This window comes from Neoarius graeffei, chromosome 12 (genome assembly GCF_027579695.1).
Source record: "Neoarius graeffei isolate fNeoGra1 chromosome 12, fNeoGra1.pri, whole genome shotgun sequence".
Classification (NCBI taxonomy): domain Eukaryota; kingdom Metazoa; phylum Chordata; class Actinopteri; order Siluriformes; family Ariidae; genus Neoarius; species Neoarius graeffei.
This window is the reverse complement of record NC_083580.1, coordinates 70,368,652-70,396,253: the sequence shown is the minus strand read 5'-3', so window position 1 is coordinate 70,396,253 and position 27,602 is coordinate 70,368,652. Positions and strand designations below refer to the sequence as shown.

The 27,602-nt window shown below is 41.7% G+C and overlaps 1 protein-coding gene across 3 annotated transcripts in view; it reads right to left on the bottom strand.

Annotated features, from left to right (window-relative positions):
• Positions 1 to 416: 416 nt before the first annotated feature.
• The window catches only part of bscl2 (BSCL2 lipid droplet biogenesis associated, seipin), a 52,153-nt gene continuing 24,967 nt past the window's right edge, over positions 417 to 27,602 (bottom strand). For 2 of the 3 annotated variants that reach the window (XM_060936339.1, XM_060936338.1), the window contains exons 5-12: positions 26,084 to 26,227; positions 22,454 to 22,588; positions 22,134 to 22,231; positions 20,570 to 20,711; positions 19,851 to 19,932; positions 12,213 to 12,266; positions 6,125 to 6,187; positions 417 to 6,039 (exon numbers count right to left, since the gene is read on the bottom strand). In XM_060936339.1, coding sequence (XP_060792322.1) covers positions 5,936 to 6,039; positions 6,125 to 6,187; positions 12,213 to 12,266; positions 19,851 to 19,932; positions 20,570 to 20,711; positions 22,134 to 22,231; positions 22,454 to 22,588; positions 26,084 to 26,227 — 822 coding nt within the window. In that variant the 3' untranslated portion in view covers positions 417 to 5,935. The remainder of the gene's footprint in view (positions 6,040 to 6,124; positions 6,188 to 12,212; positions 12,267 to 19,850; positions 19,933 to 20,569; positions 20,712 to 22,133; positions 22,232 to 22,453; positions 22,589 to 26,083; positions 26,228 to 27,602) is intronic. The other variant, XM_060936340.1, reaches the window with a different exon arrangement.

Here is a 27,602-nt window from a genome sequence, read left to right as displayed (position 1 = left end):
CCTCCCTGACCAGTTTTCGTCTTGTCTTTTCATCAATTTTGGAGGGACGTCCAGTTCTCGGTAATGTCACTGTCGTCCCATATTTTCTCCACTTCTTGATGGCTGTCTTCACTGTGCTCCATGGTATATCTAATGGCGTGGAAATGTTTTTGTCCCCTTCTCCTGACTGATACCGTTCAACAATGAGATCCCTCTGATGCTTTGTAAGCTCTCTGTGAACGCTGGCTTTTGCTGGAGGATGCAACGGAGTAAATGTCTGAACTTTATTTGGGGTTAATCAGAGTCATTTTAATTGATGGCAGGTGTGAACCCAAAAAGACTGAATGCTGTAATTAAATCAAAAGGTGCTTCAACAAAAGTATTAGTTTAAGGGTGTGCACACTTACGCAACCAGCTTATTGTACGTTTATTTATATACGTTTTCCTCCCGAACAGATTTGTTTGCTTTTCAGTTGAATTGTACAGATTATAGATCACATATTAAAAGGTGGGAAAAGTGTTGAAATGATTTATCGTGGTCTCATAGGTTTTTCCTGATGTAAAACCAGTGTTGTATAGTAACGAAGTAAAAATACTTCACTACTGTACTTAAGTACATTTTGGGAGATTTTGTACTTTACTTGAGTTTTCAAATTTTTGAGAACTTTCACTTTTACTTCACTATATTTTTTAACTTAATTGCATACTTTTACTACGATACATTTTCAAAGAGCCGTTTAGTTACTTGTTACAAAAAAAAAGAAAGGGAAAAAAACGTGTTTTAACCCCACTGACTGCAACGAAGTCAGGACGTGCCTGGGCTTGTTCACCACTTGCGCATGACAACCAGTAGGCTACACCTGTTGGCTTCACGCAGTAAGCAGAAAGCTAGCTTCGCAATCAACAGCCCTGATGGAAGAGGAGACGGAGACAGCAGCTACTTCGGCTACAAATGAAGAGGAACCTGATGATGAGCACCCCTGGCCGTATTTGAACACAATGTTCTCTTACGTTGATGTGAAGGATTCGTCCTATCGAATGAAGTGCCTCTTATGCCTTCCAAAAAACGTGGAAATTCTCTCTTATAGAAACTCCCCGTCCAATCTAAAGAAACACATCGAGGTTTTCTCAGGTTTTTCAGTTTTCTCCAAATTACTTTTTTCTTTTGATTATTATGACAGCAATTGGTCGTGTATGCACCTCCATAGTTTATAAAGTGCAATAACAGTAGCAGCTTTTTTTATGGGTTTTTTTCTTAATGGTGTGATGTATGCCTAATTTTCAGTACTTTCTCTTAGTTTAAAAAACAAAGGAAAAAAATGAGAGAAAAAAAAAAAGTGTCAAAACTGTGGTCTCCATCTTCAGATGCCAGATAGGTAGTCTGGCTAACGCAACTTCAAAGCTCTGCGAGCATTTGGTCTGGCATAGATATTAAGCCCAACCGTTTCCCAAAGCGCGTGGTTGACCCGCCTCCCTGAAATGCCTCAGTTTGCTACTGGTCGAAGCCAGAAAAGGCTGTGACGAAGCTTAAACCAATCACATCACTCTTTCCTCTGACGTATGTGACGCGACGGAAACTGCTTGAGTAACAGGAAGAAGAAGGAGGAGCTGAAGAGGAAGAGGATGATAATAGCGCGATCAAAGGCGAGACGACCACAACGATAGGATTCTCGCTGAGCCCCATTGATTTGGCTACCAGCGGGGCTAACTGGTAGATTAAACTCTTACCGACGCCGGTCGGGAGCAAGGTGAAAACGTCCTTCCTTTCAATAAATACCTCCAGGGCTGCTCTTTGCTCCGTTTTCAATGAGAACTTCCCGTTGAATGCTTTCAATACAGCATCTACCGCTGTGTCAAAGGCTTGCCGCTGCTCCATGTTCGTAATGTTTCTAGTGAATGAAGCGCTTCCGGCATAGATTCTGTAAACAATCTATGGCTTCCGGTCGCAGTTCTACTACGTCAGTGCCTTGAACACGCCTCTACCCAGGGCCGTTGGAGATGCTCAAAGTTGATTGGCTCCCGATTTTTCGGGAGCTTGGAAGAGCTGGAGATAGCTTGCCTTGCCAGACTAAGTTCGCAACAGCCCCCCGTGTTGCGTCACACTTAGGATGGGCGGGCCCAGGCTACCAGATAGGCAGCTTCATTTTTCTCCCAATTTATTTTTTTCTTGTTTATAATGGTTGTGTGCGCACCTCTATTTTCAGCAGTCTAATTGCTTGTCATGAACCATTGGTGACAAATTACCTTCAGTTTACCAAAATATTAAAAATATTACAAATTCAGATTGCCTTTGCTTGTTTACTTTTACTTTTAATTACATTACTTGAGTACATTTATTTTTGCATTACTTGTCATACTTAAGTGCAAGAAATGTCAGATACTTTAAGACTAACTCAAGTAACATTTCAGTCAGTGACTTTGACTTGTACCAAAGTCATTTTTTGGAAGGGTACCAATACTTTTACTTGAGTGTGATTTCCCAGTACTTTATACAACACTGTGTAAAACAATCATTTTAACAGGGTGTGTATGCTTTTTATATCCGCTGTACGTGGCGTAAAAACTGAATCAGGTTTAAGGTCGCAGTACAATGATCTACTGCACCAGTCGGGCGTTTTTTACTTTTGCAACTACAAATTTAATGCATTGACAGATCAGTCGCGGTATTTGATTATCTGGAGCCTCACGTCACCTTTGACCCGTCTGATCGCTATTCACATCGTTACATCTGTGAACTCGTTCATTGAGTGCACTTTAGGTAATTAGTTAGGTAAATTTCCCATTTTTTTTATTTGATCATTACTGCTTTGTTCGCTGTTTACAAGTCAATCTGAGTAGGAGGTTTCGGTTTCGCTAGGACACGTAACTGACGTGATCAAAAGCAGGACATTTGCTGTATGAGGAAAACATACTTAGCTAGCAAGCTTGCAATTTAAACATCTTTAGGCACGCATGTTTAAGTCGCTCTTTAGTCAAAATGATCATCGGCAAAGTTACAAAGCAAAACATTTCTAATATCGTTTTGCTGAAATGTTTTTTTTTTAAAAGGTGTTTTTTCTGCATTTTTTTTTTTGGCTGCTTGTCAGCCAGTTTGGTGGTTTCCCAGATCACTGCACATATTTCTAACAAAAATGAACAACTCGTACTCATGTCATGGTATTACGTTCTTTACATATTTCATATCCTACTAAAATCCTGTTTTTAGGCAACATTTATTCGCCTTCATGTCGTCAATATGCAACATTTCACCAAAATAAATGTTACGTTTTCAATTTAGACAAACCTGTATACTTGTCGAAAGTATATCCCTCGTTTTATTCGTAAAATCTCAAACCACTCGCTATAAACAGATGGAACTGGTCAACTAACTCAATGTTTGTTCAAACACTCATTTGCTTTCGATCAGCCATGTTGCACGAACACACGACTTAGGCTACGTTTACACTAGACCGTATCTGTCTCGTTTTCTTCGCGGATGCACTGTCCGTTTACATTAACCCCCCTGAAAAAGCGGGGAAACGGGAATCCGCCAGCGTCCACGTATTCAATCTAGATCGTATCAGCTCCGGTGCTGTGTAAACATTGAGAATACGCGGATACGCTGTGCTGAGCTCTAGCTGGCGTCTCATTGGACAACGTCACTGTGACATCCACCTTCCTGATTCGCTGGCGTTGGTCATGTGACGCGACTGCTGAAAAACGGCGCAGACTTCCGCCTTGTATCACCTTTCATTAAAGAGTATAAAAGTATGAAAATACTGCAAATACTGATGCAAATACTGCCCTTTGTGTAGTTATGATTGTCTTTAGGCTTGCCATCCTTCCACTTGCAAGTAATAAGTGATATGCGCTGGGATCTCACACACAGCGGCTCAGTCCCGAATCGTGGCTTGTTCACTTCACTCGCGCGCTCTGTGAGCTGCGCAGGGCCGGAGTGCGCACCCTCCAGAGGGCACTCGCTGTTCAGGGCGGAGTGATTTGGAGCGCAGGATGCCTGCGGAGCCGAGCGTATCCGCGTATTGGTGTTGCTGTGTGCACGGCTAACGGTTTTAGTGTAAACGCGAATCATTTTAAGAACATTAATCTGATGATCCGCTGATTCGACGTAATGTAAACGTAGCCTTAGACCTCTGACCTGGAGTGCATCTTCAACACGACAAAAAACCAATAAACCAAAGCTATAAAAGCATAATGTAACAGATGACTTTTTAACCCTGACCTCAAAGCAGCAAGGTATGCTTTGCTCAGAATAGTATTTAAAAAAAAAAATAAGAAGTTGAGAGTGGAATTGGGACTTGTACACCTTCATCGCAAAATAAATGAACTTCAGAGTACAGGAGTGGACTTTACGCAGCGTGTGCATTAACACCAATAAGCACAAGCTGTAAATGTATACAGTCCTGTGCAAAAGTCTTAGGCGCTCTATTTTTTCTTTTCAAACAAGCTTTGCCATTATCGAGTCAGTACAAAAACGTTTTAGAGTTCCAAACGTTTGTTTTTCCCCCAGCACAAAATTAAATGTTACAGAAAAAAAAGGTGTGTATCTGAGCAGCATATTCCATCAAAGAGCACTTTTCAGATTAAAAAAGAAAAAACATGAAGGCTGAAAACATACTGTATCTGTTTAGTCAAGCCTTTTGTTAATGGTGTTTATGAGGTAAAGGAGGAGATCTGGAGGATCCTCAGACAGAGTGTTTTGGTAAACTGGGATCTATGGATGCTGTCAGTCCCCACTCGAGTTCGTTGACGGTGTAGTGGCTGGCTGCTTTATGTCCCAGGGCTCCCTCATGCCTGTGTTACCTTCTGGCTCTCCCCTTTTAGTTATCCTGTCATAGTTAGTTGCCGGAGTCCCTGCTTGTACTCGGCGCAAAATGTATACTGTTCCTACTTATTCAGGTGACATTGGGCATACCTAACAACCTGTGTTTTCTCTCTCTCCCCCCCAAATCTGTCCCTCTGAGTTACATGTCGGTCCTGGGATCGAGATGCTGACCTCTTCTGCTCCTCGGACCTGCCTGGTCCATCCTGGTGCCCTGTGTCTGGTTGGAGTCTCATTGCATCGCTCCTGTGGAGGCCAGCCCCATGTGGACAGTTGGGGGTCGCGCCTGGAGGACGCTCTGGACTCTTGCAGTGGTGTTTTTGTGGCTGGGAACTGCAGTTGACTTGCTGACTTTGGGACTACGGTTGTCATGAACGGTTTTGCGCTCGGGTTTCCGTCGGTGGGGGGTTTATAGCATCAACGAAGCTGACTTTATGTTAGGACTGTTAATGTTGTCTGTTGTTGCCCAAATGAGGATGGGTTCCCTTTTGAGTCTGGTTCCTCTCGAGGTTTCTTCCTCATGTCATCTGAGGGAGTTTTTCCCTTGCCACCGTCGCCACAGGCTTGCTCATTGGGGATAGATTAGGGATAAAATTAGCTCAGATTTTAAGTCGTTCAAATTCTGTAAAGCTGCTTTGCGACAATGTTTATTGCTAAAAGTGCTATACAAATAAACTTGACATGACTTGACAAGGCTACTGGGTTTTGGTGCAAAATTAAGAAGCGAGTGGGACAGTCAAAGTGTCCAGAAGAACTCTGGCTGGTTCTGGAAGATGCTCAGTAAAACCTATTTCCTTATCAAACTGCACTCATCATACCTGAGACTACTATTTTTTTTTTTTTTTAAAGCAAAGGGAATTTCGTCTCACATCGAATACCGACTTCGTTTCATTTATTATGGCTTACTGTTTATAGTATTTTTTTAAATGTTGAAACATTTCATTTCATTATTTTTCAGCCATTTTTGGTCGACAGCATTTCTTTCCACGTGCCGAAGACTTTTGCACAGTACTGCATTTCAGAGTGCGAGCTTCAAACACAGCTGGAGAGTTGAGGAGAATGTTAAAGTTCAGTGAGGTAAACTGGAGAACACGTTTATACTGGGATCACACGGTGGTACTTTCCCTAAAAGAGAACTCACAGACGCATCCAAGGCCCGTGTCTTTGTCTTAAGCTCGTGTCCTGTGTCTCCTCAGTGTCGTCACTTGTGTTGATCTCTGGAACATGTGGAAATTTAAGATCTGGTGCAGCAAGACAGGATGTAGGACATTAAAAACCTTGGCATGGCATGCATGTGAGCATGTGCAAGCGCTTTTCTTTGCTTACCATTCTCTTCATTTTGTGAAGATTCACTAAGTGAACTCACTGCACCGAGTGTGTCGAGATCACCTGCCAAAAAAAAAAAGTTCAAAATGTTTCAGAGTGCTATTCTAACTTTGATACAACATATACAAATAAAACACGTTCTCATAAACCTTGCTAAAAGCCCGATTCAACCTGGATCCGTTTTACACCAGAAGAGCTTTCAGAGTCCGTACACAGACAGACTACATTTCTGCTCTCGCCCAGCCTCGAGCATTTATTATTCTATCCACGTTCACTGGATATGAGCAATCGTGTACTCTGATTGGCTACTCTACTACTAGGATATCAGCTCATATACTGTGAGTAGAGAAAAACAAAATGGCGGCGCGTGTTGTTGAACCAACAGAGGACGAAATAAAAACTACCCGAAAACAAAACCACAAAAAAATACAAGCAACAAAATATGGAATAAAAAGTATTTGACGGTAAGAACGTCTTTTTTTTTTCCCCCCCAAGAATTATTATTATAAAATACTTTTCACAAATTGCTCCTGTTATTTCGCCGGTTTGTTTACATTCTAAGCAGAAATTATTCTGTCGGACGTTTTGTATAAAGTTTTTATTTATCGAATTTGCGCAAAAAAAACTCCGTTTCTCAAAATCCAGTGAATGTGGATTTAATAAAAGTTTTTCCACTCAATCTCGTCGTACATAGCTTTTAGCCAGCATCAGCTCATGTACAACTCGATTTCGTGGAATAACTCTTAAATGTTCTCGACTGTTTGTTTCATGTGTGCTTGGAGAGAAGAAAAAACGTGGATTGTCAAAGGTTGCATGAGGACTCGGATTACAACCATTACTTAAATGATGAGTCAAGCGTGGTGATTTTTTTTTTTTAAAGATTTTTTTGGGGCTTTTTTCACCTCTATTGGACAGGACAGTGCAGAGACAGGAAACGAGCCGGAGAGAGAGACGGGGAGGGACCAGGAAACGACCCCGGGTTGGGACCGGGAACCGAACCCGGGTCCCCGGATTCACTGCACGGCGCCCCAGTCGACTGAGCCACAGCGCCCCCAAGCGTGGTAATTTTAAGACAGTATTGTGGGTGCTATTGGTCTTACGTGATCAGTCTCATTAAATCAGTCTCATTAATAATACCATTAATTTTGGTGTTTAATAATAAATTACCAAACAGCTAGATTATGGTATATTCCAAATTATTATGATCACTACTGATGCAGCACTAATGTATTACTTACCGTATTACACAGACAGCCAATAGCACTCATATACACCTTGGATAAAGGCAATTTGGAGTTCTTTGAGATTGTGTGACTTCAAGTATAGTAGCAAAACAGACAAACACAGTTCAACAGAAATTGAATTTATTATAACAATGATAAAATATGGGTGATAGCAGTTGAATACATTCAATATGGTCAAGCAATATGTATGTATGTATGTATGTGTGTGTGTGTGTGTGTGTGTGTGTGTGTGTGTGTGTGTGCGCGCGCGCGCGCGCGAGGAGAGAGAGAGGGGTGCGAGGCAGAGAGGGGAGGAGAGAGTTTGAATATGCGTGCGGGAGAATGCGCTGTAAAGTTTGGAATGTTATCTGAGGTGTGGGGGAAGGTGAGGATCACCTCGTGGTTTCGAGACAAAGGAATTAGCCCCGATTGCTAATTCCACTAGCTTATAACCTTACTAAACCCACTGAAATCTTGATGAGGTCAAAATATGTGTAACAATGAAATTAAAAGTGTTAGAAAGGATAGAGAAAGAGCATGCAACACTTATCTTTTAAACAACTGAGAGAACAAAAATAGAACAATGATCAACTTAACACTCCGAGTGTCTACAGTGTGCACAATTAAACCGTTCCTGAGTTTAAATTCACACTACTTCATAAAGCTAATTCCTAAGACTAATTTGCCCAAAATGCCAGTCTTACTTCCAGTATCTTGCTTCTATGCAAGAATGCAGAGATGTCCCGAAGTTTCACAGAGCTCGTGGAGGCTTCTGTAAAAACAGAGAATTCTTGGGCCGACGCTTCGTCGTTCGTGAGGAAGAGTCTCTGCTCAATAATGTGCACAGCAATTAAGTCAGAACGAATCCGGTCGCTTCTAACTTTTAATTAACTGCTCGGGCGGCAGTCGTAACGTTACTTATAATACAAACAAAACCGTTTGTAAACTCAAGTAAGTGAGACAGCGCAACTTAAGCACTCTTTACCGTGGCCAATGGTAAACGAAAGCGCGCTGAATCTTCTTTTCTTGCAAGGCAGACGTCTTGATTTTTAGATGTTCTGATGAGCGGGTGTCTCCTTATGTCTGTGATGAAGTCCACAGCGCCAAAGAGAGTGAATGGAAGTGTGGCTCAGTCACTTATGGAGTCAGGGAGGATGTGACGTAGTTAATCCCGCCTCGGCGTGACGTAGGTCATCGCGGAAGTTAGTTGATGGGATTTGTAGTTCTAGACGGAACGGGCTGTACCTACAGTATGAATCATCGATGTCCGTTCGGACATGATGATTTTCTGTTTCAGTACTCCTGTTATAATTACCACCACAGTGATTTAATAATTACTGTCATGTTATGACAGAGTGATGAGCTGTTCATACAATGCCGCATCCAGTTTATTTCTCTGAGGTGTGTGGGCTCTTTTACACTTCGTTCCTTCTGCCGCTGGAGTTCGTTTTAAAAGGACTGACTCATTAACCTGAAGCTACTTCATGTGTTTGCTAAGGTCATACAGTCAAATTAAAATTTAGCCAGTGTTTGTTTGCATTCTTCTACAAAAGAAAGAAGACCAGAGAAGAACGATCTCTAAATTTGTTTCGAGAGCTGGGTTGAATCCCTTAAACTGATCGTTGGGCTTTCCATAAATGCCTGTTTGTATTCAAAGGACCATAATTTTTTGCAAATAAATTCTTTAAAAATCCTACAATGTGATTTCCTGGATTCTTTGCCCCCATTCTGTCTCTCATAGTTGAAGTGTACCTATGATGAAAATTACAGGCCTCTCTCATCTTTTTATGTGGGAGAACTTGCACAATTGGTGGCTGACTAAATACTTTTTTGCCCCACTGTACATGCATGCGTTTTCGCTGATAAAATGTAAAAGGCTCATTAAATAATCAGATGAACTGAGACAATCACATTCTGAAGCAAATTAAATAATCTTATACCGGTAACTTCAACACACAATACAAGTTACATGTATTAATCTAAATGCAGGTAAACAACATGTGGTTTTTGTTGTTTTTTTTATCCAAATGAGAGTCGGAGCTTGCCCGTCTGTGTTCTCGCTTCTTGAAGGCTGATCTTGTGGCCGATTGTTTCGAAACAATCTGACTTTCAGTTATTCGTTCGGTTCTCCATTCATTCGCTTCTTCCACGTAAGAACGAGATATTGCTGCTGAGGCAGAGAAATCAGACGGCTGGTCCACTCATTCTCTGTTTTCTCCATATGGAGTACTCCGCCATTACTGCTCAGCTCATGCAATTACTAAAACCCGGGACGGGACGTCATCGGTTTTAGCAACAACCGTGGGGAGGTCACTGCTTGAGCGATAAATGTGTCACGTCACGTCCCGTTCCCTCCTGGGTTTTACCAACAACCCTCCGCTCACACTCCGGGAGGACTGGTGCAACTGAACTTACTTTCCTTTTCTTGTGGTTTTCTTTTCCTTTGTTAGTACTGCACCCCCTTTCAATACAGGCTTTTATAGCCAACGCTCCTCAACAGATCACAGGTCTCGTAAGAGTCTTCAGTAAAATGTGCGGAACAGAGGAGAGACCACTTCGTAGCTGCCCAATGTGCCCGTGAACTTCTTGCAAAACGCATCCAAATCTTTGCAGTTTGAACATTCTTGGGCCATGAATGCAACGTAAATCCACCTTCTGTGATGTTACTGCACCGGCCAGTAACACATCTACATGGCATGGCGATAAATTAGCTCAAAATGGAGGATCGAAGTTGCAGTCAGGTCTGTGTTTTAGTATAGCGGAAATGGTGATGAGACCGATAGACTTCCTGCGGTGACATCACAGATGTCAAGGCCATTCACTCAGACCGCTACCTATATGAATCACTTTAATTGTAAAAAATTATGATAATAGATTCATTGTTAACACTTAAAACTATTCCTGTGCCATTCTTGAGGTCTCAAGGCATTGATAAAAAGTGAGGCCATGGTTCTGCGTCTCTCCTTTAAGATGCTTTTAGCGTTAAAGCATATACGCAGAGCCATGGTCTCACTTTCGTTCACAAATGCCTTGAGACCTCAAAAATGGCACAGGAATAGTTTTAAGCGTTAACAATAAATCTAATACAGTAATTTTTACGATTAAAGTGATTAATATAGGTAGCGGTCTGAGTGAATGACCTTGACGTCCATAACATCACAACAGGAAGTCTATCGGTCTCATCGCCATTTCTGCTGTACTAAAACACAGAGCTGACTGCAACTTCGATCCTCCATTTTGAGCTAATTTATCGCCATGACACGTAAATGCGTTGCTGGCCGGTACAGTAACATGACAGAAGCTGGATTTACGTTGCATTCGTGGCCCAAGAATGTTCAAACTGCAAAGATTTGGACGCGTTTTGCAAGAAGTTCATGGGCACATTGGGCGCCTATGAAATGGTCTCTCCTCTGCTTTGCACATTTTACTGAAGACTCGTACGAGACCTCTGATCTGTTGAGGAGCGTTGGCTATAAGCCCGTATTGAAAGAGGGTCCAGTACTAACAATTAAAGGAAAAGAAAACTACAAGAAAAGGAAAGTATTTATTTTAAAAGGAAAGTGAGTTCAGTTGCACCAGTCCTCCCGGAGTGAGCCGAGGGTTGTTGCTAAAACCCGGGACGGAACACGACGGGACATATCGCTCGGGCAGTGATCTCCCTGCAGTTGTTGCTAAAACCGGTGACGTCCCATTCCGTCCCGGGTTTTAGTAATTGCCTGAGCCGAGCAGTAATGGCGGAATACACAGTATGAAGAAAACAGTGAATGAGTGGAGCAGCTGCCTGATTTCTAAACTGGATATTGCTGCAGTCTCGCCCTTACATGGAAGAAGTGAATGAACAGAGAACTGAACGAACAACTGAAAGTCAGATTGTTTCAAAAACAATCGGCCACAATATCGGCATTCAAGAAGCGAGAACACAGACGGGTAAGCTCCAACTCTCATTTAGATATATTAAAAAAAAAAAAAAACCACGTTGTTTACCTGCATTTAGATGAATACATGTAACTTGTATTGTGTGTTTAAGTTACCGGTATAAGATCATTTAATTTGCTTCAGAATGTGATTGTCTCAGTTCATCTGATTATTTAATGAGCCTTTTACGTTTTATCAGTGAAAATGCATGCATGTACATGTACGTTGCATAAATTATAACACCTATCCTGTTTTAATGAGAGTCAACCCACAATCAATGAAGTCAAATCAGTCTTAGTTGATCAAGTCGGTGACGGTATTTCTTACTTTCACCGTAAATTTTTATTTATATGACTTCGGCCTATAGCTGTCAAAGGCCTCGGCCTTAAAACCGGTTCCGGCAGTGATGTCACGCACTCAGGGCTGGCTGGCTCAGCGGGGCAGCTCCAATGCTATCCACTCAGAAATTGATTTAAAAATAAAGGCTCTGCGTATCTCCTTTAAGATGCTCTTGGGAAACCCACCCCTGTTCATTTCCATGATGCTATCAGGGTGAACAACTGTACTGCAGCCAGCCACTAGAGAGCCTCAGAGACATTTCAGCTTCCCTACGGCCCTGGTCACGTTACAACTCGCGATGGGTTTGCGAATACTTGGTGATGAAAAATTACTAGCATCGCCACCAATTGTGCAATACGCTGCGAGTTGTTTTTTAGTGTCTCCACCTCATGAGTGGCCAAAAATATCATGAAAATTTTCAATGCAGCGTCGAATACTCACAGATGAGTCTGGGAAGACTTCCCAAAGCTCGGGGAAGCATCGCCACCAAAGCCTCATTTTCATCGATAATCTATCGCAAAGCATCACGAGCCATCGTGCGATCGTAGCCTAACCACTGTTTCAACATCCATTCATTCAGTATACCAGGGCAGTGATTCTGACCAACTCACCTTTAGTTTGCTTCGTCTCTGCTGGTGCATCTTGGTCCTTCTCGTACGTCAGATCTGGCAAACATTTGCAAGATTGTATGCATTAAACTGACAACGCTGACTCCGTATAAACACAACAATAGGGTACCACCCTGTGTACTGAAGATTATATTATATGGACACGAGCGCTTTACTGGGAAATACGCCACTTGTATTTTTCATACGAGCTCCATCTGGGACATGGAGAACCAAAACCGTGACAAATCTGTGTGTGTGTGTGTGTGTGTGTGTGTGTGTGTGTGTGACTCGTGAATAAATCAATGAAATTTTTTGATAAATTTGGGTACTTTGTTTGTGAATGTGCCTATATAATTAAAAAAAAAAAAAAAAAAAATCACATATTAGCTTGAAGACGGGCGGCACGGTGGTGTAGTGGTTAGCGCTGTCGCCTCACAGCAAGAAGGTCCTGGGTTCGAGCCCCGGGGCCGGCGAGGGCCTTTCTGTGAGGAGTTTGCATGTTCTCCCCGTGTCCACGTGGGTTTCCTCCGGGTGCTCCGGTTTCCCCCACAGTCCAAAGACATGCAGGTTAGGTTAACTGGTGACTCTAAATTGACCGTAGGTGTGAATGTGAGTGTGAATGGTTGTCTGTGTCTATGTGTCAGCCCTGTGATGACCTGGCGACTTGTCCAGGGTGTACCCCGCCTCTCGCCCGTAGTCAGCTGGGATAGGCTCCAGCTTGCCTGCGACCCTGTAGAAGGATAAAGCGGCTAGAGATAATGAGATGAGATGAGCTTGAAGACGTGAAGTTTATCTTCTCGTGTTGAAAAACTCGCATTTTTTTCCGCACAAAATACATCACGGATCTGAGTGACACGGTTCCCAAAATTTCACTCCGATGACATCACTCCCAGTGTTTTCCCGCTGACGAGATATGTGTTGTCAAAATGATGACCCAATTCAAGATTAAAATTCTTTTAATTTACTTGCATTTTTTTTTTTTTTGGATGTGTCCATATAATATAAACATCATCGCACGGTGGCGTGAGGATATGAAGTTTATCTTGAAAATATTTTCACCACTCGATGATAAACTTCATATCTTCAGGGGCGTAGCTAGGATTTTTCAAAAGGGGGGGGGGGGGGGGGGGGGTGTCACACACTGACTGGCAGCCTGAGTACATTATGTACCAAAAAACAATTACCACTGCTAGTTTTAGGTCGCTTAGAAACCGGCTCTTCCGTTATTGCTGTTTCTTCCACATTTTCTTGATGTTGTGTTCTAGGAACGGCACTAAAACTTAGCTTCGAAGCCACAAAATGCAACTTTGATGGAGAAAAATATATAATAAACTGTTTAGCTCTCTTCGCGTCGAAAGAAGGAGGAAAATTTCGCTTGTTTTGACATGGCGAATTATTAACACAAGAGGAAATACTCGTAATTCGCAACTAAAAAGACTGCAGCTACACTGGCAGCTTGACCATGCTTTCTAGTGCCATCGTGTTGCGCTTGCGTAGAAATGTCAGTCCTGCGCGCCTTGGCTCGTGCACCTGAAGGTGCGCCTCCTGCACGCGCGCCGTTAACAAAGAACACCGGTCTTTAATCACTGAACTATGTTTGGGCTATTTAAAGACTGCGCCCATGCAAGGACGATGCGAAGTATTACGCTGCGTCTAGTGTGCCTTGTTTCCTGTTCTTGTTGACCTCCGGGTTTTTCGACTCCTGTTTCTCGTCCCTTGATCTTGTATAGTTTTGCCTCTGATATTCTGTCCGCGCCTCGATTGACTTCCTGCCTGTTTACCTCGTGCGCGTTTCACGCACTTTATGCTCATATCACACTGTGTATTATTTAACATATCTGTACTTACATCCGCCTCTCCCACACACACACACAGGCAAACTGGGTTTTTGCACCCAAACCACAGGAAGTCCATATAAAGCCTAGGTCACAACCGGACGTACGATTTTTTTGGCTGTGCAATTTTTGACGTTTCCCAAATCGCTGCGTATTTTTTTGTTCGTGGAGAAAGACGCACGTTGGCCGTAAGTTTGTCTTGCAACCTGAAAAAAACGTAAGCACCCGTAGAGTTTGTTTGACATGACAAAGAACCTCTGCGGCCAGTCTATGGCTCGAAAATCAGCACGTCACACGCGCGCCCTCCGTGCGTTTCTTGCACGTAGACCGGCCGTAGGAGCACATACGGCCGGTTGTGACCGAAGCTTAAGGTTAAAGAAACCCTAATGAGGCTAAGGTGACAATCTAGTTTTAAAAAATGTTAGAAAAATTACAGTGGGTGCTTTTCTAATATTCTTATGCGGCTACTGAAAAAAAAGTATGGTCCAACAAAGGGGGTCCACCCCAGGACTCCCCACTACACCCCGATCTTTGAACAACTGTGTAATATCCTCTACATACTAGGATCCTGTTATTTAGCTCTGTCCGTCATTCCCAGTGAAAGGGGCGTTGCCTCCCATTCTCTCATACACACACACACACACACACACACACACACACACACACACACAACACCCCAACTATTACAACCCCGATTCCAAAAATGTTGGGACAAAGTACAAATTGTAAATAAAAACAGAATGCAATAATTTACAGATCTCAAAAACTGATATTGTATTCACAATAGAACATAGACAACATATCAAATGTCGAAAGTGAGACATTTTGAAATTTCATGCCAAATATTGGCTCATTTGAAATTTCATGACAGCAACACATCTCAAAAAAGTTGGGACAGGGGCAATAAGAGGCTGGAAAAGTTAAAGGTACAAAAAAGGAACAGCTGGAGGACCAAATTGCAACTCATTAGGTCAACTGGCAATAGGTCATTAACATGACTGGGTATAAAAAGAGTATCTTGGAGTGGCAGCGGCTCTCAGAAGTAAAGATGGGAAGAGGATCACCAATCCCCCTAATTCTGCGCCGACAAATAGTGGAGCAATATCAGAAAGGAGTTCGACAGTGTAAAATTGCAAAGAGTTTGAACATATCATCATCTCCAGTGCATAATATCATCAAAAGATTCAGAGAATCTGGAAGAATCTCTGTGCGTAAGGGTCAAGGCCGGAAAACCATACTGGGTGCCCGTGATCTTCGGGCCCTTAGACGGCACTGCATCACATACAGGCATGCTTCTGTATTGGAAATCACAAAATGGGCTCAGGAATATTTCCAGAGAACATTATCTGTGAACACAATTCACCGTGCCATCCGCCGTTGCCAGCTAAAACTCTATAGTTCAAAGAAGAAGCCGTATCTAAACATGATCCAGAAGCGCAGACGTCTTCTCTGGGCCAAGGCTCATTTAAAATGGACTGTGGCAAAGTGGAAAACTGTTCTGTGGTCAGACGAATCAAAATTTGAAGTTCTTTATGGAAATCAGGGACGCCGTGTCACTCAGACTAAAGAGGAGAAGGACGACCTGAGTTGTTATCAGCGCTCAGTTCAGAAGCCTGCATCTCTGATGGCATGGGGTTGCATTAGTGCGTGTGGCATGGGCAGCTTACACATCTGGAAAGACACTATCAATGCTGAAAGGTATATCCAGGTTCTAGAGCAACATATGCTCCCATCCAGACGACGTCTCTTTCAGGGAAGACCTTGCATTTTCCAACATGACAATGCCAAACCACATACTGCATCAATTACAGCATCATGGCTGCGTAGAAGAAGGGTCCGGGTACTGAACTGGCCAGCCTGCAGTCCAGATCTTTCACCCATAGAAAACATTTGGCGCATCATAAAACAGAAGATACGACAAAAAAGACCTAAGACAGTTGAGCAACTAGAATCCTACATTAGACAAGAATGGGTTAACATTCCTATCCCTAAACTTGAGCAACTTGTCTCCTCAGTCCCCAGACGTTTACAGACTGTTGTAAAGAGAAAAGGGGATGTCTCACAGTGGTAAACATGGCCTTGTCCCAACTTTGAGATGTGTTGTTGTCATGAAATTTAAAAAAATCACCTAATTTTTCTCTTTAAATGATACATTTTCTCAGTTTAAACATTTGATATGTCATCTATGTTCTATTCTGAATAAAATATGGAATTTTGAAACTTCCACATCATTGCATTCCGTTTTTATTTACAATTTGTGCTTTGTCCCAACTTTTTTGGAATCGGGGTTGTACTTTCTTCCCCTACAACCGGCATTAAACCTAACTGTTTGCACAGCACTGAATCACAGTGTACTTCAAGAATCAAAACACGCCCAAATATTCTCCTGTGAAGGAACTGAGGGTCTGAAACTCATCACAGTAAATCACATCTTGTGTCTTGAACATGTATCGCACATGGTGGCACACCAGGGGCGCAGATAGGATTTTTGAACTGGGGGGGACTGAGCTGTCAGCAAATGATTCCGCTTTGTGTGTGTGTGTGTATGTGTATATATATATATAAAAAATACACACACACATTTTTTATTTATATATATATATATATATATATATATATATATATATATATATATATATATATATATATATACACACACACTACCGTTCAAAAGTTTGGGGTCACTTTGAAATGTCCTTATTTTTGAAAGAAAAGCACTGTTCTTTTCAATGAAGATCACTTTAAACTAATCAGAAATCCACTCTATACATTGCTAATGTGGTAAATGACTATTCTAGCTGCAAATGTCTGGTTTTTGGTGCAATATCTCCATAGGTGTATAGAGGCCCATTTCCAGCAACTCTCACTCCAGTGTTCTAATGGTACAATGTGTTTGCTCATTGCCTCAGAAGGCTAATGGATGATTAGAAAACCCTTGTACAATCATGTTAGCACAGCTGAAAACAGTTGAGCTCTTTAGAGAAGCTATAAAACTGACCTTCCTTTGAGCAGATTGAGTTTCTGGAGCATCACATTTGTGGGGTCGATTAAATGCTCAAAATGGCCAGAAAAATGTCTTGACTATATTTTCTATTCATTTTACAACTTATGGTGGGAAATAAAAGTGTGACTTTTCATGGAAAACACAAAATTGTCTGGGTGACCCCAAACTTTTGAACGGTAGTGTGTATACATGTTATTTCACCTCCCTCACTGCCATCACCAGGAACTACCTGCAGGCCAGGACAATGATAACATTTTAACATAGCCTATGGAAATCCAAAGTTTACACATTATCATCACGCACAGAAATTGCAAAACTAGTTTTAAAACTGCTAAGTTCCAACTGTTAACCATAGCGAGAGGCTGGGCTACGTGTGTGCGTGTAAAGTGTAAACCAGTGCATCCTGACTTTCTAACTATGCCTGTGTGTTGCGTGAGCGGCAGTCAGTCAACAACTCTTCGCAAAGTTTCCTTATGAAACAATATGCTCGCTGAAATTATGGCAGGGAACGCCAGATTAAACATTAAAACTGCCTTCTGAGCACTGTATCTACAGGCTACCACCGAAAGAAGGAGGCTACCAGAAAGGCATCTCTACTCCATACGATTTTACTTTCACTACGACATTACTTTGAACAGACTATCAAAAAATTGCAAGGTGATATGATAAAGTAAGGCACAGTTTACTTACAGTCGTTTTTTTTTTTTTGAAAAAACGATGCAATCGTTTTCTGCCTTTTGGCACCCTTCATCATGCCGTGTTGGGGTCCTGAACTAGGAGGAGCTGTCCCCGATATGCCTGTCAAACTTGTTGTGGGTAACCATAGCAACCAAGCTCGAGCTTGCAACCTGTGCAGTCTGCGCAGTTGCAACTATGTATGTACTGCTGTGCACCAGGGCCGTCTTTGGAGGGCCAGGGGCTCAACATTCAAAAAAGGGCACTTGGAACAAATTTTATTTATTGTATGTATTTATTGAAGCATTAATATGAAAATATAGTTGATCTTGGTAACAAGACCTGTCAGATAGTTCTTGTTCATTCTGAAGTGAAGATTAGTCTGACCTGTAGTTTTCTTTCTGACCCAACTGGACAGAGATCCACTGCCTTTTGCTGCCTCCCGCAGCTCCTTCTCTTTCTGCTTCTTTATCCTCTCTTTCCTTGGCATCTTTGCATAATGCAGGCTTTCACTTATTTAGAAAACGTTTCCCTATGTTTTAACTCAACTAACCTAAGCTACTATAACATAATAGTCTTGATAGAATATGTTGTGGACGTCGTCATTCAGCCTTAAAGGAACAGTCCACCGTATTTCCATAATGAAATATGCTCTTATCTGAATTGAGACGAGCTGCTCCATACCTCTCCGAGCTTTGCGCGACCTCCCAGTCAGTCAGACGCAGTCAGACGCGCTGTCACTCCTGTTAGCAATGTAGCTAGGCTCAGCATGGCCAACGGTATTTTTTGGGGCTGTAGTTAGATGTGACCAAACTCTTCCGCGTTTTTCCTGTTTACACAGGTTTATATGACCAGTGATATGAAACAAGTTCAGTTACACAAATTGAAACTTAGCGATTTTCTATGCTATGGAAAGTCCGCACTATAATGACAGGCGTACTAATACCTTCTGCGCGCTTCGGCAGCGCATTGATATCTGAGCTCCGTATCAGTGCGCTGCCGAAGCGCGCAGAAGGTGTTAGTACGCCTGTCATTATAGTGCGGACTTTCCATAGCATAGAAAATCGCTACGTTTCAATTTTTTTAACTGAACTTGTTTCATATCACTGGTCATATAAACCTATGTAAACAGGAAAAACGCGGAATAGTTTGGTCACATCTAACTACAGCCCCAAAAAATACCATTGGCCATACTGAGCCTAGCTACATTGCTAACAGGAGTGACAGCGCGTCTGACTGCGTCTGACTGACTGGGAGGTCGCGCAAAGCTCGGAGAGGTACGGAGCAGCTCGTCTCAATTCAGATAAGAGCATATTTCATTATGGAAGTACGGTGGACTGTTCCTTTAAGTTTTCGAAGCTGCTAGAATATGTTCTTAACGCCATCGTTCAAACTAAAGTTTCCGAATCTGCCACGTTAATGAAATGGATGGAGCAAACGGTTTAAATATAGCCTAGGCGGCTTCATTAAATGATAAACAACCCTACGCATTTACTGTTGTGTTCTAAGCTGCACAATATTGCATGTTCAGATAAGAAATGAAAGGAGACTTTCAGTGTGACCTCACCATGCCGTTCCTCGCACCGTCTCCCACTGTCAACCGCCTGCAGGCGCTTTCTGCACGGAGGTTCACTGAATGCATGACGTCACGGATTGATGCCCGCATTTACATAGAAAAACGTTATTTTATAAATCTATAATTTCATATATTATTGTCAAATTGTAGAGAATATTGATGTTGGAGCTAACTTATCTTTTACAAATATTAAAAAACAAAACAAAACAACAAAACAGTCCCTATGAAAAGGGCACTTTGGACAGCAAACAGAAAAGGGGCAGGGGCTAGAGCACCTGTAGCACCGGTTCATTGCACGTGGGTGCTGTGCACCTCAATAAACCGAATGGTAATTAGTCTTTTGATTTTTCCGTGAGGTTTGCCTTATGCAAAGAAAGACAGCATAGACGTTTTTTCCTCCCTATAAGTGGGGGGGACCGAACGAGGTGAATTTAAATCTGGGTGGGACGAATCCCCCCCGTCCCCCCCTCTATCTGCGCCCGTGTGGCACACTGAAAGGAACTGCAATGGATATATTCGACTAGGGTTCTTAGGATACTTAGGGTTCGTACTTGGTGCGCTAGCTGTTGTGCGCATGCGTCTCCGGGCCTCCTCTTTCCTCTTCTGTAGACGTGTTGTGTCTCCCATCATTACCTACATCATTATAAAACCAGAACATAGCAATAAAATCACCATATACCTTCTCCAGAATTATTAGCACCCGTAGTGCAGATGGTTAAAAACGAAAGTTGCGAAAAAAATCTAGTGTGTGTAACAAATATTAGCGATCCTGCCACGAGTACTTTGTCTGACCTGCGTTTACGAGAGAATAAAAAGCAAACAAAAAAACAACGCGAGAGTTCTCAATACAGAACCACGCCAGATCCTCCAGGCTCTCAGGTCCTCTCTTGAGCTCAACCTATAGCCTTTCAAAGAACTTTAGGTCAGGGGACTGGGATGACCGTGACCATGTGAAAAGCTTTTATATGGATTTAGATGTATATTTTGGGTCATCATGTTTCGAAACAGGAAGTAATTGAAGACCGTTTAAGATTTCCTTCATGCAAATAGGACCAGGCTTCAGTTAGCCTTTCTAGGGGTGTCACTAATTATGAAATGTGCTGTTGTTGGGGTTTTTTGGAAAGCTTTTCTGTTTTTAGAGTAAAATTTAATAACCTTTTTAGACATCTTTACCAAGGATACCAATAAACCTGGAACTGACTATAACTTGTCATTTGGAATAGGAAGATCTGGATTTCTAGGATAGACGAGAAAAGTGTAGATGTCATACCTGGATTTTAACCTGCTCTGGGGGCCACAATCCGCCCCACATGAACTGCAGATAACCAAACAGCACAATCACACTGAGGAACATGAAGTTACTGGCAACTCCGATGACTGCTGACATTAGAGGGAAATTATACAAGAGGTATCTGTGGAGAGAAAGAGAGAACAACGTTGATACTTAAGACATAAAATAGTAATACCTGCTGAGACTAATATTTCACAATTCTTCGCCTCAGGCTCAGTGAATAACAACAGAGACGAAGTTGAGGTTATTATTTAAATAATATTGGCTGGTGTTGAGTGGTATATCAGATAGATTCCATTCAGCCAGCATGATATTGAACGAGTCGAAAACGAGTAGCTGAATGGAATATATCTGATATACCAGGAAAAAAAAAGCCAGCCAATATATTATTATTATAATAATAATACATACAGTGGTGCTTGAATTTAGAATTTTCTATATTTCTGCATAAATATGACCTAAAACATCATCAGATTTTCACACAAGTCCTAAAAGTAGATAAAGAGAACCCAGTTAAACAAATGAGACAAAAAATATACTTGGTCATTTATTTATTGAGGAAAATGATCCAATATTACATATCTGTGGGTGGCAAAAGTATGTGAACCTCTAGGATTAGCAGTTAATTTGAAGGTGAAATTAGAGTCAGGTGTTTTCAATCAACGGGATGACAATCAGGTGTGAGTGGGCACCCTGTTTTATTTAAAGAACAGGGATCTATCAAAGTCTGATCTTCACAATGCATGTTTGTGGAAGTGTATCATGGCACGAACAAAGGAGATTTCTGAGGACCTCAGAAAAAGCGTTGTTGATGCTCATCAGGCTGGAAAAGGTTACAAAACCATCTCTAAAGAGTTTGGACTCCACCAATCCACAGTCAGACAGATTGTGTACAAATGGAGGAAATTCAAGACCATCGTTACCCTCCCCAGGAGTGATCGGCCAACAAAGATCACTCCAAGAGCAAGGCGTGTAATAGTCGGCAAGGTCGCAAAGGACCCCAGGGTAACTTCTAAGCAACTGAAGGCCTCTCTCACATTGGCTAATGTTAATGTTCATGAGTCCACCATCAGGAGAACACTGAACAACAATGGTGTGCATGGCAGGGTTGCAAGGAGAAAGCCACTGCTCTCCAAAAAGAACATTGCTGCTCATCTGCAGTTTGCTAAAGATCATGTGGACAAGCCAGAAGGCTATTGGAAAAATGTTTTGTGGATGGATGAGACCAAAAAAGAACTTTTTGGTTTAAATGAGAAGCGTTATGTTTGGAGAAAGGAAAACACTGCATTCCAGCATAAGAATCTTATCCCATCTGTGAAACATGGTGGTGGTAGTATCATGGTTTGGGCCTGTTTTGCTGCATCTGGGCCAGGACGGCTTGCCATCATTGATGGAACAATGAATTCTGAATTATACCAGCGAATTCTAAAGGAAAATGTCAGGACATCTGTCCATGAACTGAATCTCAAGAGAAGATGGGTCACGCAGCAAGACAACGACCCTAAAGTAGCCGACTCTGTGAAAGGATTTACAGCATACACACCTGATCCCAGTGAAGTAGGCGTGTATCCTAAGCTGGGAAGAGTAGAGCTGCACATGCCGAGACTGAATCTCGATTACAGCGCCAACAGTGGGGTGGTACTGCAAAATAAAAAATAAAAAAAGAGACGACATTGAAAAAAAAAAAACCTACTAAATCGAAGACTTTTACTATCTACTACGATGAATGGTCCTTTGAGATCAATTAAAAAAAAAAAAGACAGCTTTAAAAAAAAATTCTGCTGAAATTAGGCAAATTCATCAATGATTACATGACACGTCATGACTCAGTGTCTGTATTTTACTTAAATTTATTTTACTCACAGAGTCCGACTTGTAGTCTGAGAAGAGCTCCACCTCTATAAGCTGCTTCTGCTCCAACAGGCCTGTGAGCAGCAATGGGGAGAACACCAAGGTGCTGAGGGTCTGCAGGAGACTGGAACGATAATGCAGCATGGCCTGATGGGAAAACAGCAAGCGACGGCAGATCCATGCAAGGCAAGAAATGCATTTTAGGAAATACCATAGTACGTTTTATGTTTCAAATAGGTGTGGTGTCGGGGGGAAAAAATGTGTCATTTTGCTTGTGGACTAATTTGACTAACTACAGTGCCAGTCAAAAGTTTGGACGTACCTTCAAATCCAATGTTTTGTCTTTATTTTTTTATTAATTAAAAGACATTTCTTCATATCTTAAAGTGCATATCACGGGTAAATTCAGGAGCAAGACCAATGTAATTCTCCTATTTTATATTAAACTCTGGTCAAATACCTGTCACATTTTGTGCAATTTTTTTACCTTGCGCAATACCAGAAAAATCCAGTTGAAATCAAGCCATTTGAGGCGAATTGGTCCGCCTCTGAAAAAACTTGGCGTTTGGATTTCCCGGCAAACATTGATTTGCGTGACGTCGCGTGCGGGACGCCTCCTTCTGAATCCTACGTCAGCGCTGGTTTGTTTATGAGAAAACGACCTGGTCGTTTTCTGCAAATTTCTTCAACGTTATCGCGTAATTATTAAAATGGTTAACAGATGTATCGTAGGAGGGTGTAGCACGTAGGTCACGTTAACCGACAATTGCAGGGATGGCAACAGGAAAATTTTATTTCAGCTGAAACTCCGAACGGGGGGTTCAGGGGGGCGGAGGCCCCCTGAAGCTTTAACCTTTTTAGCCTCTTCTACTTATTTTCTAGCCATTTTACATGTATATTGTGTGAAAAATACATGATAAAAATAAGTAAGTATCTAAAGTTATTCACCGGCACAACGCAAGGGGGCGCGAAGTCGCTAGGAGTAGTTGGTGGGTGTGGTTAGTGGAGTGTTTATCCTCCGGTTACTTATAATGACTAGAACTTTTTTTTTTATAATGACTAGAACTGGAGTCGTATAGATGTCCGTACTTCCTCAATCAACCGCTCTTCATGCTGCTCCATCTTCGCTCGTGTTTTTAAAAATGCCAGTCGTGAAAACAAAACAAACCGGGAAAGTAGGGAAGCGGAAGTGCGTGTACAGGGGATGTAGAGTGGACCAATCAGAGCCCTCTTGTTCATTGTTACACTCGATATAGAAGCTTCCGTTGTTCACGAGACATGTGGTTTCGATACGATTTGACACTAATCTCGGTAGCAGCAATAAAAGTTAGGTACCTAACCCCCCCTAAAACTTTTCTCTACGGATTTAGACGTTCCACAAAAATGATAAAATTGAAATTCAAAATGGCGGATTTCCGCCGTTCGGCGGAAAATTGCCATCCCTGCAATTGTCCGTCATTGACGGATTTTTTTTTAGCTATGACGGAAAAATCTGATGGCCGTCGGTCATTTTGACGGATGTTTACCGTTACCAATACCAATAATAGCCTAATAATAACAATAATAAAACATAATGAAACACAATTGAAATGATTGGCAAGTTGTGGCAGAGTTTTCTTACATACAGTATACATAGTCTTCACTGCCGTCACTTTCAATCTGAGCCGACGTCGCGGCAGTATTGATGTTCAGTGCATAGGCTACTCATGTATACACTGTAGCCACTGCGCAAGGCTGTTCCCCCCATCGCGCTCCTGACCGCGCTCTGACTTTTCTAACCACTAGCACAGTGAGATGTATTAATGTTTCCCTTCTCTGCAGAAGACACGTCATTTTTGCTATTAAAAAAAGAGATGCATTGGGTTGTTTGTGTCGTTTCCCTGCCTGTACGTCTTAATGCAATAGCGCTCATTTAGGCTAGTTGTTTTCTTGTTTTTAAAATGAAACAAATGTCGATTTATTGTATTCTTCCCCAGCAAGCTTAGGAACATCACTGCTCGAATATCTGCTAAACTATCATTTTAATGAGAGCACGGGTAGACAAACTAACATTTAAACATAACTTCGTTTTATTTAAGACCTTCCGTGTCAGCCCACTACGGGTCACCGCGGGGTGCAGCTGCACCACTGGTGCAGAAAGACCGCATGCTGCAGGATTTCCTCCCTATGAAGAGAGTACTAGCAGGGTCGGGAAATCCAACTTTCAGAGGCTCTTGCCGGCTTCTGATCACTTCGCTGGGAGAAATGTTCCCCGACTTCAGAACTTTGGCTGAAGTGGCGCTGGTTATTCCAGTCTCCAGTGTCGCAGCAGAGCGCGGGTTCAGCCTTCAGAATAAAATTAAAACGTCAATGAGAAGTCGTCTGTCCGAGGCAAAGACGCAAAATTTAATGACAATTGCCTCGGCAGCAGTCTCCATTGACGACTTTGATTATGCACAAGCGAGCTCCCAATTTAAATCCATGCGGGCCAGAAGGAAGGTTTGAGCTCACGCAAACAGGTCAAATTAGATTGTCACTTAAATCATTGTAGTGGACTGTTCATATTTTAACGGCAATTGTCTTGCTACGTTGTAAAATAACATTGTTCATATGCCCGTTAAGGCACAACAGCCGCAATGTTTTTAGCGGAGGGAAAATGGGTTCACAAGTGACCGAACGTCAGAATCTCTGTTCATCTTTTTGCATCATAAATACATAAATAAATGACTAAATAATACAAGCTTGTTCTGTGAATTAATTTTTAAATGAAAATGAGTCCATGAAAACACAAGTTATTAAATATATAGCATTTATAGCCTATATACATTGTCATTTAAAAGTTAAAATAAAATGACAGACAATAATGGACAATGACGGAATTTTTACGACCCTGTCCGTCAAAATGACAGACAATGAAAAAGTCTAACCCAACCACTGGTGTAGCAACACCAATCATGATGGGATTAGTACTCATCGTTTCCCACATCGCGCTCAGGTGACAATTCCATATTTCAATGCAAAATCGCTAGCTGCTAAACTTGGTCTACACGGGCTGTGCACTGAAACCGTGCAAGCTCGCACAGCCTGCTGGCGCTTCCGCAAGTGACGTCACGAATCTGGCTCCAGACTCCCTTGGGATTTTTCCAGGCACGTTTTGTTATTTTATTTTTTTCTGCTGTAGACATTTGGCCTTGTGCAAAATTACCCTTCTGGATGAGTGTGTAAAGGGACATTCTTTCATATAAAAAAAACAAAAAAGGTCCAGGATATGCACTTTAAAGTAATGACGAATGCCGTTTCTCTTTACTTAGTTGAGCGGTTCTTGATATAATATGGATCACTACAGTTGTAAAATAGGACTAGTTACGCTATTATTTACTGCTTGATCTCAAAACGCATTACGGCGGCAAGAAACCCGTCCACTAATTAACTTTTCAGGAGTCACAACTGATAATCTGAGACTAAACCAAATCACAAACCTACTGTCGAATTGTGTGTACACTAAAGTACAGGGCGCCCTCTCGTGGGCCTTACGAGTTTGTTAATTCCATTAGAAAATCAACTGGACCACAAACAGCTTTTCCCAACAAGTCCTAGTCCACAGAGGAAGGTAAAGGAAAATCAAATGAAAACACAGCAACATGAGTTTTAATTCTTACTCACAGAGCGTGCCACAGTGGACACGGTTTTTCCGTCTTTGGTGTAGCAGGACATTTTGATCATGAACATGCCGAGCTGCTCGTTAACAGGAGATTCCGGCATCTCCAGTTCGAGCGAGACTCGATAAGGCTGGCCATACATCAACACCTACAGCACAGACAGAATGAGTTGCTATTAAACTGACTTTCGACGTGAACATGGTTTTTGGACAAAGGAGTGGCACTGAAATAACTTCAGCCGATATGTTGATTTGTACTGATATATACTGTATATACATACTGAATACGTATATACGGTATATATATTGGTGAAAGTAGCGTTATATATTATTTAGACACAAGTGCTTTAGAGCAATTCCAGCGTTATGGACGTGACACTTGAACTCAAAATGGCAACAAATGACCCAGTGCATGTTTTATTGTCTCCCAGTATTTAAACAGGTGTTGCATATTTTAAGGCTGTACCATACTGGAGAAGTGATAGAACAAGAACAATTCCCATAGTACATCTAGGGCATGCCAGAAAACGCCAATAAAAGATGCGTTATGGATGTGACAGAAAAAGTATCACTTTTCTTGGGTGACTGTACATTTTTATCAAACTCTGTGAAATTGTAAACCTAATGTCGAAATGGAGATATCCATTTGATAGAGGGGTCCAAGGTGAATATTTAAAACAATCTTTGTTTAAAATATTTTGTATTTCATGCAGAGTTTCGGAAGGAAAAGTCAGCGTTATGGATGTGACGAAATTCCGTTATGGATGTGACGCGTCTGAAATAGACATGGCATATGTTTAGAAAATCAGCAATTTAACCACCATAACCCTTTGAAAAACTCTCTAAATATCAGCTAAAACTATCAAAGTTCTTAAATAATATTGAGGATGGCTATTGTTTTGCTGTTTTGTGGATTTTAGCATACATTTCTGTGGCTTGTGGCAATAATATAGAATTGTACATGATCAAAGTTGATTTTAGCTTGGGGTTTACATTATAAGAAAAAGACTGACTGTGACATATTAGGTTGGTTACAAATTGGTTCAACTTATTCACATCTGTAAAATACAGGCCTAGGTGATATCTCTGGGAGTGGTTTTGATGTATTACATGTTGCTTTATTTTTGCATGGTGAGGTTGACATTTACATGGAATTGCCCTTTACTGGGAAACACACCACTCGTATTTTTCATTCGAGCTACATCCGGGACACGGAGAACCAAAAGCGTGACAAATCTCTACATATCACTCGGGAGGAAACCGATGAATTGTTTTGATAAATTCGGGCACTTTTTGTTTGTGAATGTGTCGATATAATAAAAAGAAAATCACATGTTGGCTTGAAGATATGAAGTTTATCTTCTCGTGTTGAAAAAAACTTACATTTTTCATATGAAACACATCGCGGATCTGAGTGACATATTTAAATAATATTGGCTGGCGTTGAGTGGTCTATCAGATATATTGCATTCAACTAGCATGATGCTGAACAAGTCGAAGACGAGTAGCTGAATGGAATATATC